The sequence below is a fragment of the Lycium ferocissimum genome, chromosome 9, assembly GCF_029784015.1.
Source record: "Lycium ferocissimum isolate CSIRO_LF1 chromosome 9, AGI_CSIRO_Lferr_CH_V1, whole genome shotgun sequence".
Classification (NCBI taxonomy): domain Eukaryota; kingdom Viridiplantae; phylum Streptophyta; class Magnoliopsida; order Solanales; family Solanaceae; genus Lycium; species Lycium ferocissimum.
The window spans coordinates 15,776,177-15,787,366 of NC_081350.1; the positions used below are offsets into that span (position 1 = coordinate 15,776,177).

Consider the following 11,190-nt stretch of genomic DNA (forward strand, 5'->3'; position numbering starts at 1 on the left):
AAACTTGGGCCTTAAATTTTGTTTTAAATTTTTCTAATGGCAACCATTAAAATCTCGTTTTTGTAATTTAAAAGCCCAATTTAAAATTAAATTTGCCTCCGACAACTTCTCCAGGCATCTTACACAATAATTTCCATAAAACAACATAACATATTAACTAAAATCAAAAGATTGACTTATAACATACAATCACAATTATTTGAAATTTCCGAATATCAGAAAACACGGGATATAACGAGGAGTGAAACGGAAGGAGAGGATTACAAAGATCAAATATTTTAAACTGTGCTTCATGACTACAATTTTAAAGAGCTTGATCTCCTTTCCCGATGACTTGATGTGGTGATGAATTCTTTTTTTTTTTCCTTTGAAATTTTGAAAAATAAATTGTTACCATTAATTGAAAAATAATTTTTTTTAACCTTTCTTTCTTTGTGCAATATTCATATTGCCATATGACTGTGTTGTATGTAATTAAGGATAATTATATTTTTCAACTCCAAAGTTGAGCTTTATTATATCATCTATAATTTATTTTGGTTATTTTGATTTAAGTGGTTTCTGTTTGGTTGAAGAACATAAACACACTCTTTAAAATATTTATACTTAATTATAATAGCTCTGGCTTTTAAATTATAGAAAACACAGGAGGGTCTTGATGTGGTTAATTATCTCAAGTAATTGAATCCATTTTATGAGTTGTTTAATTGGATGAATGAAAGAGAGCTTCTTTCGATATAAGTAACTTTAAATTTTTTTATATATACTTTTGAATTAATGTGGGTATTATTTTATTTATTCACTTATCTATTGTTGATGTTGTGTCTATAGTTTGCTAGGATGGAACTACTGGCGGCATACAATCTTTGATAGAGCATCTGGTACAGGTGTAAAGAATGGATAATAATATCGATAAAGCATAGTTTTTTTTTCAATATCAACTTTTAAACTTTGTTTGAATGAATTTATTGCATAAATGATATAAAAACTTAAATTTATTTGAATTTGAGATGTTTCTAAAGTTGAAGGATAAAACTTTATCTAAAATATTTTATGTGTGATAATGTTAATGATATTGGATAAGACAGACCTGAACATAAATCTTTTCTAAAAGAACCATAAAATGCATGTCTAACTTTTGTTATTTTTTCTCAGGCATCACGAGGAAGCAGAAGAAATTGGCATTTGCTTTTGCAAGATTTACACAAATTCTTGCAGCTATGCTAGATTTGGATATGGAGAATTTGACATTTGCTTTTGCAAGATTTAAACAAAAGGGAGGCTCCAAAATCAATTATTACATGGTAACGTTTCTGAACTTGGGAATCAATCTTATATTTTTTTCTTTTCGTGTCCTTCAAAAATATAACCTAACTATAAAAATTATATTAACAATACACATTGTTCTATTGATAGAAAAGGAATCAAATAAAAATGGTAGAATATACTAAGACTCTATGAAACAAAAATTTCATGAAAGTAGTAATTTGCACTTGAAGGACAAAACCATTTGTACATTATTATCTATTTGCGCAGAGTCACAGATATATTACCACTTCAAAATTACAGTAATTGGATGCCATCACTTCTACCATGTTTAATCGCTCACCAGTATCGTCATGTATCATTGTAAATTTCTAAACTTTTTACTTCCTTTAACTTTGTGTACGTGTATGGAGAATAATGAATAATTAGTTTGATAATAATCTATTGTGTAAAGTTTCTATGGCTAGAAAATTACACTACGAATCAATGGCGGCTGCAAGAGAATTGGAAGTCATCGCCCTCCGTATATGCATGTTTATGGTGCATATCATCTCTGAGATGCTTAACAGTGACCTTCTTTTTTCTGTTTTTAATCATGTTCTATACTTTGTTTTGGTTTCGGTCTCATCAGCTTGAGGCAATGTGTTTTATAGAAGGTTCACAATAAAAAACAAAGTGCAAAAAAGAAAAAGGAAAAAAATATTATTAAAGACATGTTTGAGTCCATCCACAATAGTCGCTTTTAATTCAATTCCTTTATTTTCGGATCACGTCATGATAATCGTCAAGTTTGTATTGCATCATCTTTTTGTGATATTAGCCTCTGGAGTATAAAAGATTGTATCTTGTCTAAAGAAATTGTGCACGTAATTAGGCGGTGGTATTACATATATCTGTAGAAAATATTAGTACAGTAAATAAGTAGGTTAAAAAAAAAAAAAAAAAGAATACAAAATCTGAAATATGTCACACGTAGTTCATATACATATGTTTATATTATCTTTCTCCGCTCCTTTTTTCTTTAAAAGGGTTCGCGCATCGCGTGTAAATATATCTTAGTAAGCGAGATAATGCGAATATTTATTATGCTTTCAATAGTATCTTCATATCGTTCATGACCCTCAAAAGTAATCTTGAGGATTTCACAAATCATATATAAGCGATGAATTTATATATAGATTCCAATTTATTTGAAGTTCTTTGGTATAGTTCTTGTTGCATATGCAAAAGCGACAAGATTTCGTATCACATAATCTATCATATATATTGCAAAATTATCGGCCTAACACATATCAGTAGAGCAATTTGAAATTGTCAGAATCATGTAGATACTCCATTCGACTAAAAAAGAATAGCAAAAATATTATGGTTAACACTCTAGGGCTTACTAAGAATTTGGAAAAGATTATCTTGAATTATTTAGCTAAAATTTACATGATTAAAAACTACTAAATAAAAAGAAGGGCCAAAAGGGGACTTTTGAGAAATTAATCATGGGTCATCATAACCTTCACAGATCACATTCAAATAAAAATCCAACGCATGACAGATATTGCTCTCTTCTTACGGAAAGTTATCCTTTTTCCTCTTCTAATCATAAGATGTCATATTGGAGATTCCGAGTTATTTAGGAGCCGTTTGGGACGTAATTTAAATTGAGATAAATCATCGTAAGATGAAATCGTGTTGGACATCTGATTTGGATTTCTTAAGATTCACTGAGTTTTTTATAAACATAAAAAAGCGCGAGTTGTGAAAATCATCAAATTTTACAATTCTTATCTGATCTTACCAAATGAGTAAATCATAGTTCATAATAAAATTAATACGCTCTTTAGAAGACCTTTCTAAAAAATACAGCATCGATTGATCAAACTTTAGTTCAATAAAAAGGAAAATTTAACATGAATAGTAATGTAACTACTCTTTAATATAATCCTCCTACATGGTACGAACAATATATCTAGCAACTTATGGGTCTTTTTTTACAAAATATAAACGTATGGGTCAAATTTTACATTTATATTTTTTGAAATCATGATTTCAAATCCCAAATCATGCCTTTTTGGATGATTTGAGATTTCATCTCATGAGATGAAATTAGAGATGAAATTGCATGTCCAAACGCCTACTTAGCTTAAATAATAATTAGTTTATGTCATATTCAAAATCATAAAATTTAAATTTTGAATTTGCTTCTAATTTTCCACGATTTTCGTTTCTTTTGGGATGACTAATGCCCAATCTGTGATTTTACCTCATTTTTTCATCCTTGACTGGCACTCAAACCGATGAATAATAAATACTCCATCTGTTTCAATTTATGTGGCTGAGTATAATTCAATATATAGTTTAATAAAGAAAGTTTTGAAATTTGTGATGTTAAACGTGACACGATATTTATGTGGCGATAAAGACATGGCACTAAAGGTAAAACAAAAAAATAAATTAAAGTTATATTATTTTAAAATAGAAATTAATAAGAAAATTGTGTCACATAAAATAAAATATATAGAGTAATTTCTGAGCACTTTATAATTTTTTTGTTAACCTCTTATTGTGGAGAGGTAAAATAGGATCTTGTAATACGTTTCTCTAATAATATATCATATCAGAAAAAAAAAAAAAAATACGCATTAAGAAAAATAAAGAAAGAAAGAAAGAAAGAAACAGCTCATAATACTTGTCATGAAATAATTGGTTTGGTATTTCATATAAAGGCAACATCATTCTATAGGGCCCACTGTTATCTGCAGCCCAGAATTATAGCTGGCCCATTTAGTAGATGTTTAGTCCAGTCTTACCTTCACTGACGACCTCCTTCTTCAACTCTTTCAACTATTTCTCAACTAACAGTTGAAAATACGTTGGCAATCTCTTACTTAATCACATCTTAGCTCTTAATTCTTAATTAATTTCCTTCTCTCTAACTCCCTAAATCACCATATATAAACTTAAATGATAGCTTAAAATCCTTTAGATTAGTCAATCCTTAAGGACATTTTTGATCTATTTTTTGTGTTTAGTGTGGCTTTTATGTTGCAGTGTTTTCACGAAAATTATTAGAGTGACTGGTTAAAGAAATATATTCCACAGTTCCGGTTAAACTTAACAATATAAATATTTAGAGTGTGTTTGGTATGGATACCAATTTTCCCATGTTTGGTTGGTTGAAATATTTTGAAAAATAAGTTTCGTAAAAATGAGAAAAATGACTTTTAATGAAAGCGGGGAAAAACGAAGTTGAAAGTGACATTTCAAGTCATTGTCTCCTCTCCACCCACCAAACGCCTCCAACTTCCACCCCTTGACCATCCCATCCCCCGCCACCCCTGAATCCCAACTCCCGTTTTCCATTCCACCCCATAGTATCTTGCTAAATTACATATAAATACTTTTGAGATAGTATTTTTTTGCTGACTTATCAAACACTAGAAAATAAGTAAGAAATTCACTTATTTTTCATAAAAAACATTTTCTTTCATGCCAAACACAACCTTATTGGAGTCCAAAAACTCTCAAATTTGATAAATTTAAAGGACCAAAATTGCTCAATTAATACTTAAAAGAGTATTTTGAACCTACCACCTGTTATAAAACTTTATAATTGCAAATAAGTAAAAGAAGTAAACCAATAACTTTGTAGAGAGGAGCGAGAGATTGTATTATCACTTTTTTTTTGTGTTACAAATGAGAAACAAAACTCCCTATTTATAAAAAAGTTTTGCCTCTAAACTTACAACATATACAAACTTGATACGATTTGTTACCTTAAACACAACTTGACTTTATCTACTTTGCGCTTGTAAAGTTGTATTTATCACTTTAAGTTAAGTGGTACAATATATATTTCTAGTTGTATAATCATTAATAATACATCCAAAATATATCTTGATAAATGGTTTATAACACCACCATAAGGGATCATTTTGTCGTTTTCTCAGCCCACAATATAGCTGGCCCATTCACTGTGAACCTTCTTCTTCAACTCTTTTCAACTGTTTCTCAACTAACAGTTCAACAAATACGTTGCCAAGTTTTAATCTCTTTAATTAATCACATCTTAGCTCATTAATTCTTATTTAATTCCTTCTCTATAACTCCCCATAATCACACATATATAAACTAAAATCATACCTCAAAATCCTTCAGATTAATCAAATTTTCTAAAAACAATGCCGGGTATAGTTTCAGTCAAAACTCCACCATTAAGAATCTCAGTTCCCGATGAGACAAATGATCGGGTCGGGTCAACTTCGGACAGGTCCGAACCCGTTAACCCGAAATCCAACTCGCCTGCGCCACGTAGACCACCTTCACCGTCACCATCAACTTCGCGCGCTAAGCCATCACCAGATCGGAGCTCAGGTAAGAAGAAATCACCACCACAGTTAGCGCGTGTGATCGACGAATCATCTCTAGACAATCCCGATCTAGGTCCGTTCTTACTAAAACTCGCGCGTGATACAATCGCTTCCGGTGAAGGACCGAATAAAGCCCTTGACTACGCTATACGCGCTGCGAAATCATTCGAAAAATGTGCGAGTGAGGATCACGCGCCGAGTTTAGATCTAGCTATGAGTTTGCATGTTGTTGCAGCTATTTATTGCAGTTTAGCGAGATTTGAAGAAGCGATTCCGGTTTTGGAAAGAGCGATTAAAGTACCGGATGTTACGAAAGGTGCAGATCACGCGCTTGCGGCGTTTTCAGGTTATATGCAACTTGGTGATACACATTCTATGCTTGGACAATTGGATCGATCAATTGAATGTTATAAAGATGGTTTGAAAATACAGATTGAAGCTTTAGGTGATACAGATCCGAGAGTTGCTGAGACTTGCAGGTAGTTAGTAGTTATTATAATAATAATAATATAATGTTTGTTTATTCGATTTTATATGAAATTGTATAGCTGAATGTTTATAAATGATTGTTATAGCTGGCCTTTAAATGAATTTATACTGTATCAATTAATATGTATGCATTCAATTTAGCTAATTACACTTCTTTAGTTTTAAGATGTGTTTATATTAGCTAAAGGATTCTTATAGCGTTGGGAGATACAGATCCTAATGCCTCTTTGTTCTTTTCTAGGAGTATATGAAATGGTAGAGCGGAATGTAGATAAAGTATTCTTATAGCTGGCCTCAAATGCTTTGAGATTGAGGCATAGTTGATTGATAATGATTTACTGTATCAATTCATATGTAGTGCAATCAAGTTAGCTAATTACACTTTTTTTAGTTTTAAAGCTATGTTTATATTGTGAAAGCTATATTATTATTTGAAGCATTATTATGATTCAGATGAAATTTTATCAGCAGAAGGCACGGATAAATGTAATGAGATTCATACTTGTGTGATTCATATACTTCTAATTATCGGAGTCAAATTGGATAGAGATGCATTTTTCCGGGAAGGGAATGGGTTCTTTAGGAGATCCATCTGTTTGAGGTTAATAATTCATTTAACTTGTCCAATGCTAGTGTAATGCTTTCTCTAAGAAAATCTTTTTACTGTATTTATAAAGGACAGTCATGTGAGTGTCTATCAAATCTCTGTCTTTATGAAATAAAGCTTCTTGCTTTTGCTATTCGTTTTTGCTTAGCTGTGGCTATTGGCCTTTATTGTTGGTGTGTCATATACTGTTCTCTTCACATGTTATCTGTTGGTTGGCTTTAAACATGTTCTATTTCCTTATAAATGTTCTCTTCACATGTCACTGGTTGTGTTGTTGTTGTTGTTGTTGTTGTAATATAAACTTCATTTACGGGACTTCGAAGATATACAGATAGTGGTATATGTTGGCAAAGGCAGTGGTCGTTGGTGGCTTGTTGTTATGATGGTAGTGGGGTGTTAGGAACCCAGAAAACTCTCCAAATGTTAAGCTGTAAATTTCCCAACACAACATAAAAATAATAACACACTTCACTATTATTTATTTCCAGCAACAAATAGAACAAGTTTACAAGTAGACAAACAACATCTGAGAATGATAATTCACCCAACAACCAAGGTATTTCGAGGAACCTTGCCGCCTCCAGATTAACCACAGAGAAAACCTAATCTACAGAATAAACTGCCTATCTTCCCTTAATAACCATCCTAACTTCTAAGTAACTGCTATAAATACATACACATAGTAATAATTAAATAGAACAGTAATATTTAGGCCTTATTTTCACCCTTCTTCCTGCAATTATAGGCTTTAGTAACAGCAGGTCTAACATGGGGATTAACTGTCGGAAGTAAAGGATACTCATTGTTGCTAGGTATTTTGGAGCAGATTCTGGGAAATCGTGGGGGTCTGTTCTTTAGTTAGTTTATGTTTGTTTCCTGAAAAATATATTCAACATTCTGAATAGACTCGAAGAGATAAATTTTTTTTTAATTTTTTTTATAAAAAATATTATAATTTTAATAAAAAATATTATAATTTTTTTTAATAAAAATATTATAATTTTTTTTAATAAAAAATATTATAATTTTTTTTAATAAAAAATATTATAATTTTTTTTAATAAAAAATATTATAATTTTTTTTAATTTTATAAAAAATATTCAATGTGTAGACACTAATGCTTTTCTGAAAGGGATTAATATGTTGGTTAAACAAGCATTTTAGGTTTTTCTTAAACAAAAATAACTCATTTAGTTGTCTCTGGCAATTACGTGTAGATAGGTGCTTAGAAGTAAACCAACAACAACAACAAGAAGCCTAGTATAATCCCACCATGTGGGGTTTTTTGGGAGGAGTAGGTGTGCGAGACCTAACCCCCACCTTGAAAGGTAGTGGCGGTCGTTTCCGAAAGACCCTCGGCTCGGGGAGAGGAAAAGAGAGGAAAACAAGGAAAACAAGACAAAAGGTCGGATAGGGCCAAGCATCGAAAAACAATATGAAAACAAGGAATAACAAAAGTGAGAAAGTCATGGAAGAACGAGTCCGGAAAGAAAGGAAGCATTAACTACTATAGATAAATAAGATAAACAAAGTACACGGCCCAACAAATATAAGCTGATCAAATGCGGAAATCAAATGGCAATAAACAAATGAGCAAAGCGCAACTCCTATAGTGAAAGGATAAGCCACCTAGCCTTCTATCCTAATCTGGGTCCTCCACAGCCTCCTATCTAAGGACACCATGAAACTATATTAGGCCATTCTATGTTCACGATTGCTGTTTATCATTAATATAATTATTTCACTGGGATGGCATCGATCTGCTCAATATGGCTGCTTTAAGTTCACGGGCCTAAATAACCGGCCTTATTACATTAGCTAGTTTGTGTAACACTCTTCTTTTGCAGCTTTTAATTGGAATGTCTCAGCAAACTGTCTATATGATTCTTAGGCTCTAACTGAGGCAACTGAATTGGAAATTATGCAGGTACTTGGCCGAAGCCCATGTTCAGGCAATGCAATTTGATGAAGCGGAGAATTTGTGCAAGAAGACACTGGAAATCCATCGTGTCCACAGTCCACCAGCTTCTCTTGAAGAGGCAGCTGATCGTCGTTTAATGGCTCTCATATGCGAGGCTAAAGGTGATTATGAGGCAGCCCTGGAACACCTTGTACTTGCAAGCATGGCTATGATCGCTAATACACAGGAAAACGAGGTTGCAGCTATTGATGTTAGTATTGGGAACATTTACTTGTCTCTGTCCCGTTTTGATGAGGCTGTCTTCTCCTATCAAAAGGCCCTTACAGTTTTCAAATCATCTAAGGGTGACAACCATCCTTCAGTTGCATCTGTCTTTGTAAGGCTGGCTGACCTATACTATAAGACAGGAAAACTGAGGGAATCCAGATCCTATTGTGAAAATGCCCTGAGAATATATGCAAAACCTGTGCCTGGAACGACTGCAGAAGAGATTGCTTGTGGATTGACAGAAATTTCATCTATTTATGAGTTATTTAATGAACCTGAGGAGGCACTGAAACTCCTACTCAAGGCAATGAAACTTTTGGACGATAAACCAGGTCAGCAAAGTACAATTGCTGGCATTGAAGCACGGATGGGTGTTATGTTTTATATGGTCGGAAGATATGAAGAGGCACACAGCTCCTTTGAAAATGCTGTAGCAAAACTTAGGGCTGGCGGTGAGAGGAAGTCAGCCTTCTTTGGGGTTGTTTTGAATCAGATGGGATTGTCTTCTGTTCAGTTGTTCAAAATAGATGAGGCTGCTGAATTATTTGAAGAAGCAAGACAAATTCTGGAACAGGAGTGCGGTCCTTGTCACCAAGATACCCTTGGTGTCTATAGCAATCTTGCAGCAACTTATGATGCATTGGGAAGGTAATCTCACATTTGAAAGTTATTGTCTTAAGTACTTGGATGAACCTTTCTGATTAATCCACTCATTTATAGAATCTGCATTGCATACAACCATACATACTACTTTTAATTATCCCCTAACTGAATAGCTTTCATTTTGAGAAGCATTATTATAATAATGTTACCTTCTCAAAAAAAAAAGAAAAAAGAAGCATTATTATAATAGCTCTGGTAATGCTTATGGCATTGTGTTTCTTCTGCTGGGATTTGGACTAGAAAATTGAGGCATATCACAACTTCTGTATTTTCAGTTTCTTTCCCTCTTACTTCAAAGATTGGACGTTATTCTTTGGGGTGTCAGCTTTTCATCAGTCAATAGTTTCATGAATGAAGTTTACACCAGACATCTTTTCTGGACGTTCTGTAACTTTTAAAGGTTCATCTGCCTTGCTCTCTTACTGGTCTTCTGAGAAAAATGTTGCCTTTTGACCATTTAAAAAAAATGGAAAATGTTGCCTTCCCAATCGGCGGCCGATATTTAAAATTTAAATCGAATGAACATAGCTACTATACATACCTTGCTATGACTTGCAGTTATTTGAAGAAGCACTACCATTACAAGCATCTTCATTTATATATAACTATTTTGATTGTTATAATTAAAAAATTGTGTTAATTATGCATTTGGGATGTTCATTCCACATGGATCACATGTGTATGTGGTGAACTGGTTGGAGGTTATATCCATTGTTGTGGAGAATTAATATTCCTGTGATCTATTGAACTTGTCTAAAAGGGAAAAATAGAATAAAGAAAGGGGGAAGCCTCATTTTTGAGAGGGTAAGTTGTATTGCTAAGTTGTGTGATCTCAACTAAATATCCATTCAGTTTGTATTTTGAGAGGGTCAATAAACCTTTACCTTAAAAAGATATGCACAGAGAGTTGCTTCAGTGGCATCTACCTTTTTCAACTGCTTTGTGATGTTCAGTTTATTTTTGTCTTATGTAATGCAGAGTTGAAGATGCCATTGAGATTCTGGAGTATGTTCTTAAATTGCGAGAAGAGAAACTTGGAACTGCAAATTCTGATTTCGATGATGAGAAGAAAAGGCTGGCCGAACTGTTGAAAGAAGCAGGCAAATCTCGCAACAAAAAGGCAAAGTCACTGGAGAACCTTATTGATCCCAATGCTAAAACGACAAAGAAGGAAACCTCGAGGAAGTGGTCTGCCTTTGGGTTTAGAAGTTGATTGTAAATTTGGGATGCATTTTATGTAACATAGGAAATCATGTATAGAGCTAATCTAAAATTTGTGTGGCATGTTGTTTGTTGTCCATTGAATTGCCATTGTTGTTCATTTACGTTATTGTTCTATTGGTTATTGGTTTGTGATTTTAAAGATGTTTCGTCCAAGAATGCAGTTGTTCGTCTTCTTCTTCTCTCTCTCTCTCTCTCCCCCTCCCTCCCTCCTACATTCCATGAAAGTCGAATTTATATGCAGCTAGAAAATGAAGCATCCTCCTAATCTGTATGTTTTTATATGGCAACAGTCCTTTTTTTTTTTTTTGGGATATTACTTCTACTCCTATGGTTTTGAATTTTTACGATGGCAAATTCCAGCACGTTTTGCTTTAGGCAAATTTGAGAAT

At 33.1% G+C, this 11,190-nt stretch overlaps 1 protein-coding gene across 1 annotated transcript; it reads left to right on the forward strand.

Annotated features, from left to right (window-relative positions):
- The first annotated feature begins 5,219 nt into the window (after positions 1-5,219).
- On the forward strand, positions 5,220-10,957 carry LOC132029706 (protein KINESIN LIGHT CHAIN-RELATED 1-like). Its single transcript, XM_059419031.1, has 3 exons — positions 5,220-6,109; positions 8,654-9,562; positions 10,556-10,957. The coding sequence occupies exons 1-3, from the start codon at positions 5,442-5,444 to the stop codon at positions 10,788-10,790; spliced, it is 1,812 nt and encodes a 603-aa protein (XP_059275014.1). The 5' UTR covers positions 5,220-5,441; the 3' UTR covers positions 10,791-10,957.
- The last annotated feature ends 233 nt before the right edge of the window (positions 10,958-11,190 follow it).

Coding starts and splice junctions, on each gene's coding strand:
- LOC132029706 (XM_059419031.1), top strand. CDS start 5,442: ATGCCGGGTATAGTTTCAGTCAAAACTCCACCATTAAGAATCTCAGTT. Junction 6,110..8,653: donor AGAGTTGCTGAGACTTGCAG/GTAGTTAGTAGT, acceptor GAAATTATGCAG/GTACTTGGCCGAAGCCCATG. Junction 9,563..10,555: donor ACTTATGATGCATTGGGAAG/GTAATCTCACAT, acceptor TATGTAATGCAG/AGTTGAAGATGCCATTGAGA.